Below are 7,642 nucleotides of genomic sequence, written 5' to 3' on the forward strand. Positions count from 1 at the left end.
TTTTTTACTGAGAAGATTGCAAAGTGACAATAGTTCTAAATAATATGGGAAATGTTTTGCTGGAATGAGGAGAGTAATTCTCATCATATAAAACTTTAGAGTTGGTAAAGATTGCACAATTTATAAGATGGAAGGAAATTTTCTATTAAATGATGTGTTCAAAGGGAGAGACATTTGTTTTACTCTGCCCACTCATATACACAAAATATTATAATTTTTTACAAAAGGATGAGAACAATCCTTTTTCTCAAAATTGGAGATACTAGATTTAGTGGTTAGCCACCCCTGTCCTAAACTCTAAAAAACAATGGTGTTCTTCATTTTTGCTAGGTAACTTCTTTGTTGTGTCTTCTTTTTTTCCTTCTATCCCTTTCACAAGGCATTTAAACGAGATGTAAGATCGATGAAGGCTGTTTCTTTGCATGGAATTGTAAGACCGCCCATTGGATGATTGAACCCAAACTCTTCTTCAGCCGTACTTAATAAGTCTTGGAATGATGGATGGTTCAAGTAAGATAAGGGAACAACAAATCGCTTCTTTTCGGTTACTCCAACGTAAACTGCTAAGTGTCCTTTTGGGACATCTGCCGTGGTTGTTCTGTTAAGTAGAGACGGTAGTTTGAGAATCTGCTTGGCATGAAGGGACGCGGAGAGCAAACGGATACCCATGACTATTCTTACACTGACGAGAGCGAAAACGAGATAGAGATTTAAATGGGCTTTATAGAGGAAGAAAAGAAAGCTTTAGCACTTTGGAGGATGCGAGTGAAGACTTGGAGTTGGAAGGCAGATCTAGTGTATGTATATATAGAGTGAGGAAATGTTATGTTGCCAATCCATTCAGAAGGAGTAATAAGTGATGAAGAGGCATTCACAATTGGCTAAGCTTAGGGGACCTACACCTCATAAAGCATCACATGGGTTTGTTCATTTTGTGTTCTTATCCATCTATCAATTGATGTTGCAGCACAACCACTTACGCATTTGAATTCATTATTCAAATTGACATTAGAGATTCAAAACAGATGGCAACCTTACACAGCAAAAAACAGACATGTGATAATGTTGGGTGTACAAATAAAATTAACATGAACATGGTATGAGCTTGGGCCTACGTATATGATTTGGAAAAAGTTGGAGACAGAACAAGAAATGCTTGAATCAATAGAAGGTGGATGATGATTTATAATTTGGCTATTTGTACAAATGATTATGATAAATAAAATAAAAAAATAAAAAATAAAAAAACAAGGAAATACTAGATTCAGAGGTTAGGTGCAGTTCTCTCAAACCGAAGGGCTATGTTGAGTTGGGCATGTAAAAACATTAATGCCCCACACTCTCAATGTTCTCAGAAATTCTAATATCTCCATCTTTAATTGATTTTTGAGTCTGGATACTTTGTCACTTATATTATCACAAAGAAAAGCCGTTGACACAAGTTGAATCATTGCTTGTGTTTTCTGACCAATAATTTATGGTCTTACAATTGCATTCAACCATTTCTCAAGTTGGAGACAAGGATACATTTCTACATTGTAGGTCATTGAAAACACTATGCTATATGCACCCAACATTTAGTCACCATTGTCATCAAAATGTGAACCCGCAAAATTTAGCGTACTTCGAATCCCAGTTCAGAACACAAAAGTGATATAAATAAAAGGAAAAATATACAAAACATAAAAATATTTACATTGTTTGGCAGTGCCCAAGTCCATTGATTACCATGTTTGAGAGAAATTACAGTAGGTGAATTCTCTCAATACCTCTCTGACCTCCCCCAACCTACAAACCCAAGTTTCCCCCTCTTCGATTTCGCTCTCTTCTAACCCGGAAATAAGTTACAAACCATTTACCCCCAAAATACCGATTTGATGGGGAAGGCGCAACTATGAATTTTAGAGGGTCACGTGTCGAACTGGGGCACGATACTTGAGCACATGACACTCCAGAGTAGAGGCGGATAACACAACACTCAACAACTCTTACCATCTGGTTGTAGATTTAGATTTGAATCACAGCATACCCTGTAAAGTCCTCCTTGAGAAAATCTTTGCATTTATTGACAGATAATCCACATGTTTGAACACCTTATAATTATCCTTCTCGTTGAGTACTTATTTTTTAGTATAAATGCATTCATTGGCTATATTATAATTCATTCTAATTTGTACAATCTGTTTTGTTAAATTAACCATTATTTTGTAATTCTAACTGAATTGTAACATCAAGTGTTCCAATTCATAGTTTGGTCAAGTATTCCAATTTAGACATTTGAATATATGTAACGCTACTCAATCTCCAAGTAATCAAATGCGACTGAATCTTCATTAAAAAAAGATGCAAATTACTAAAAGCCTTAGAATGATGGATTAGATTGCTGACATGATCTTGAAGGTATGTATGAGTCAAACTCAGTCAACATTATAGGTGAGCTAAATGCCTAATCTGATTGAAATTGGCTTATCACCATGTTGACAATCAAACTGGTAAGTTAGAAGCTGTAATAGAGAAAAAAAAACTGTAAAAAATTCCAGTAAGAGTTTCCATTAAATGATGTATGTCTCTTTATACACACTCTCCATTAAGATACGAAGAAACATTTTGTTAGAGGAGTCTCATGCTCATCTTAAACAAAGCCGTTCTAAGATAGGAGAATTTTAGAAGAAATCCATCCTCATCGTAGAAAGCATTATAAATTTGAAAATTTAGATGTAACTTTTGATTTGAGTGTCAATTTTGCAGTTATTATATATACATTTTGGTTATTTTGCGACGACCTTTTACAATTATTGAGATCAAAAGATTGTAAATCGTCGATCTCAACATTTGAATACCACTCATTGAGATCAACATTCAAATTGTCAATATCGACCTTGTTACAATCATTGATCTCAATGTTTCAACATGAACCATCGAGATCAATAATGTGATCTATTGTTGATCTTAACAATTTGAATCTCAATCTTGACAATTTAAGTTTGCTGTTTTATCAAGATGGGGGGCTTTAAGAAAGAAAGATTTAACTGACTCGATAGTTAAGATGATACTGACCCAAAATTCCGGGTGCATTTAGATACAAGCCCTTCAGAAGGATCTATTAAGTTAATTTCCCTATGTTTTTCCCTCAAACTTTAGATAAAAGTTTAAGATCATCTATGTCGATTTGATCTTTGGGTTATGCACATATGCAACCCTACCATAGACCCTTATGGAAACTAAATTTGTAATTTAAATTAACTACATTGCTTGATTTTGACAACAATGGCCTACTTTGTTTGGAAGTATGTGGGTTTGCACATGGTGATGTCAAAACTTTAGCTGGTCTGTCTTATTTATTAACTGCACAATAATGCGAGGTGAATGCTTGATTTTAAATTGATCAAATTGGTATATTAGGTTTTCTTGAGGTTAACTAAATCTATTGGAAAATTGATTCTACCGAGTTGATTATAAGACTTGAAAATGTTGACTGCTTTTTACCAAGTAGATTGGGAAGTGATGATAATTATATACCAGGCCCATGGTTATAAAATAATTTACAATATAGTTGATAATGGAAAATAGAGCTCAGGCCTTATCTTGGTATGAGGTGAATTTATTTATGGTTCCCAATTCATGGTTTTGACCAAGGTATTTGTGATCTTTAGGAAACACATGTCATCTCACTTTATAGTCCCCGACCACTAAGATAGTAAGCAACATTTGGTTAGAAAGATTCAGTTCATCAAAGACAATGCCAAAGATTGTACAATTTAAAAGATAAAAGGGAAAAAGTTTCTATTGAATTATGTGTTCAAAGGGAGAGACATTTGTTTTACTCTGCCCACTCATTTACACTAAATAAAACAAAAAAAATTCATACAAATGATGAGAATTGAGAACAATCCTATTCTCGAGATTGAAGATATTAGATTTAGTGGTTAGCCACCCCTGTCCTAAACTCTCAAAAACAATGGTGTTTAAAAGAGACAAAAATTTGGGTGCCTTCATGTTTGCTTGTTAACTTCTTTGTTGTGGCTTTCTTTCTTCTTCCACCCCTTTCACAAGTCAGTCAACCGAGAAGTAAGATCGATGAAGGCTGTTTCTTTGCATGGAATTGTAAGACCACCCATTGGATGATTGAAGCCAAACTCTTCCTCAGCCCTATTTAATAAGTCTTGGAATGAAGGATGGTTCAAGTAAGATAGAGGAACAATGAATCGCTTCTTTTCGGCTACCCCAACATAAACTGCTAAATGTCCTTTTGGGACATCTGCCGTGGTTGTTCTGGAAAGTAGAGACTGTAGTTTTAGAATCTGCTTGGCATGAAGGGACATGGAGAGCAAACGAATACCCATGACTATTCTTTGAGTGACAAGAACGAAAGCCTGAAAGAGATTTAAATGGGCTTTATATAGATGAAGAAGAGAAAGATTTAGCACTTTGGAGGATGTGAGTGAAGACCTGAAGTTGGAAGGCAGATCTAGTGTATGTATATATAGAGTGAGGAAATGTTTTGTTGCCAATCAATTCAGAAGGAGAAACAGGTGGTGAGGAGGCATTCACAATTGGCTAAACTTAGGGACCTACACATCATAAAGCATCACATGGCTTTGCCAATTTTGTGTTCTTATCCATCTATCAATTGATGTTGCAGCCGCACCACTTATGCATTTGAATTCATTATTCAAATAAACATTAGAGCTTCAAAACAGATGGCAACCTTACACAACAAAAAAACATATACATGTGATAGTGTTGGGTGTACAAATAAAATGAACATGATATGACCTTGGACTTACATCTACGATTTGGAAAAAGTTGGAGACAGAACAATAAATGCTTGAATCGGTGGAAGGTGGATGATGATTTATAATTTGGCTATTTTTACAAATTATTATGGTAAAAAAACAAGGAAATATTAGACTCAGCGGGTTAGGTGTTGTTTGCTCAAACCGAAGGGCTGTGTTGGGTTGGACCTGTAAAAAACATTAATGCCCCACACTCTCATTGTTCTCAGAAATTCTAATACCTCTTTAATTGATTTTATGAGTCTGGATACTTTGTCACTAATAGTCAATCATTGTTTGTGTTTTATGACCAACCATCTATAGTCTTACAATTCCATTCAACCATTTCTCGAGTCGGAGACAAAGATACATTTGTACATTGCAGTTCATTGAGAACACGATGCTTATAACAGCCAACATTTAGATCACCATTGTCGTCAAAATGTGGCAAGATTTAGTGTAATTTACCTTCGAACCCAAGTTCAGAACACGAGGGCGATATAAATAAAAGGATAAATACACAAAACATAACTCGAGAGATTTATGTTGTTCAGCACTAATAAGTCTATAGATGAGATGAGAGAGATTTACAAAGAAATTACAGCCTGTGAATTCTTTCAATACCTCTGTCAAACCTCCCCAACCTTCAAACCCAAGTGTCCCTCTGGTCGATTTCACTCCTCCTGTAACCAGGAAATGAGTTACAATTATATGTATACCAAAAACGTTGTAATGCCCAAGACATGAACAAAATTTGGGTACAATTAGTGTGTAAGACATTCCTGGTAATCAATCATCATTGAGATTTAAGACATCTATCACAACAATTGACATCCTCACTTGTGGCAACACGAGAAGAAAAATGAACTACGTTGAGTGTCCTAAAATTCCCATATTCTCATGGTCGCAAAGTTGGTAGGAAACTCAGGCATTTAAGTTATTAGGGGATATAGCAATGTGAAAAAAAAAAAACTTGGTCGTTATGATGTTGCTAGGAAAGGATGCTGTGGTGGACAAGGATAAACAAAGGTGGTTATTGTTGTGGTAGACATCACTCTGACTGCAAACCAATTGGCTTATATAGGGCACCGATGTCCCATGGAAAGTCTACTTGACCAATAAAGGGTGAGTGACTAAGAAAATTAGTTAAACAGGGAAAAAAATGGGGGGCATGGTTATTACCATGTTTTTCCAATCTAAAAGAATAAGTCTCTGGTGCCACCTGACATATTTAGTTGGAAGGGCCAGTTAGTTGTGATCAAAACAACAAGGCCAATAACTATCTAATATTTCAAGTAGGGAATGATAGGTGGTACTTTCAGGGGGGGGGGGGGGGTTGCATAACATCATTTCAATTTTAAACCATTGGAAATGAATTGGGAAACAACACCATGTGATCCTTACTGAAATATGTCTCATAAGAAACCCATTTACAATTCCTCTTCACCACTCATTTCCAATTGAGAGGATTAGCCTTAACAGATATTTCTTCTCTCCATTTCTATATATACACATATTGCGATTACTACCACAGTTCAACTTGTCAATTCTCTCACCTTTATTTAAAAGACCCAGAAAGAGTTCTTGAGAAGCTTCATTTTCCTGCTAAGGATATAAATTTCAAACAAGTAATGGGTATCATTCGTTTGCCTGCGATAGCAAATGCTAACCGAGTTCTGCGACGGGCTCTTCTAACAGGAACAAAAGTCCCAAAAGGCCACTTCACAGTCTATATTGGAGAGACACAGAAGAAACGATACGTGGTTCCTATATCATACTTGAACCATCCTTCCTTCCAAGATTTATTAAGCAAGGCTGAAGAGGAGTTTGGATTTGATCATCCAATGGGTGGTCTCACAATCCCTTGCAAAGAAGAATCACTCATAGACCTCACTTCTCATTTTAGTTGTTCTTCATAGTGGATAAAAACATTGTTGCAAAATGTCTTGCTAACAAAATCTGACCACCCAAGATAGAATTGAAGGCAAAGGGTACTAATTTAAGTCAGTCTCTCCAATTTTGAAGAGTGGGGAGTGGCCAAATAGATGTAAATATTTATTCAGTAATGAATGTATTTCCCCCAGCTTTAGATTCAAATCTAATTCTCTTTTATTTCTTTATTTGGTTTTAAGGGAAAATAATTGATAGAATATTGATAAATACATAATCAATCAAACACTACTCTTAAACTTTTTTTCTGCTCAGAAAAAATGTTGCAAATGTATCTGAATTACAAGGGATGACAACAAGCCTCTTCTCAAAATCGAGTTTTTTGATTTAATGGTTAGCCACTCATCTTAAACTCTCAATAATGGTGATCAAAAGAGAGAAAGTCAGGGGTGCCTTTATTATAGGGTAAATTACCATTTCGTGAGCTGAATGTGACGAAATTCTGATTCTGTCTCACTGTTCACTTTAATTCCCAAAACATGAAAATCCAGATTGCAGGTTTTTTTTTTCAATGTGACGATCTTGCTGGTTTAAAGTAGCGACGTCTCTGCGAACCTGAGACATTGTCACTTTTATTACCAGCGAGATTGTCATTTTGAAAAACCTGCGATCTCGCTCTTCTTGTTTTGGCAATTAAAATAAACAATTAGCTGGAATAGGAATTTCATTGATCACATTTTGAAAATTTTCTCTTTATTATTTATTCATAATTTTTAAGATTTAGGCATTACTTTTGTCTCACATCCACCTCGTAGATAGGTCCTGAAAAACACAATAAGTAGGGTAAAAAATAGCACAACAATTTAAGTTTTTAACAAGACTATTGACAGAAAGAAGATTAGTAGAAAAGTGAGGAACATGTAGGATGTGAGACAGAGAGAGAAAAAAAGAGATAGGGATGGTCCCTATCCCTGAGT

The 7,642-nt window shown here is 35.4% G+C and overlaps 1 protein-coding gene and 2 pseudogenes across 1 annotated transcript; 1 reads left to right on the forward strand and 2 right to left on the reverse strand.

Annotated features, from left to right (window-relative positions):
* Window positions 1-372: 372 nt before the first annotated feature.
* Window positions 373-669, reverse strand: LOC147411015 (auxin-responsive protein SAUR21-like). The gene has a single exon (XM_086430481.1). The coding sequence runs from the start codon at window positions 667-669 to the stop codon at window positions 373-375; it is 297 nt and encodes a 98-aa protein (XP_086286607.1).
* Window positions 670-3,764: 3,095 nt separating this feature from the next.
* LOC147411016 (auxin-responsive protein SAUR21 pseudogene) lies at window positions 3,765-4,676 on the reverse strand (annotated as a pseudogene).
* A 1,565-nt stretch (window positions 4,677-6,241) lies between these two features.
* On the forward strand, window positions 6,242-7,119 carry LOC147411017 (auxin-responsive protein SAUR20 pseudogene; annotated as a pseudogene).
* Window positions 7,120-7,642: the final 523 nt, after the last annotated feature.

The sequence above is a fragment of the Akebia trifoliata genome, chromosome 1 (assembly GCF_017979445.1).
Source record: "Akebia trifoliata isolate Shusen 1 chromosome 1, ASM1797944v1, whole genome shotgun sequence".
NCBI lineage: Eukaryota > Viridiplantae > Streptophyta > Magnoliopsida > Ranunculales > Lardizabalaceae > Akebia > Akebia trifoliata.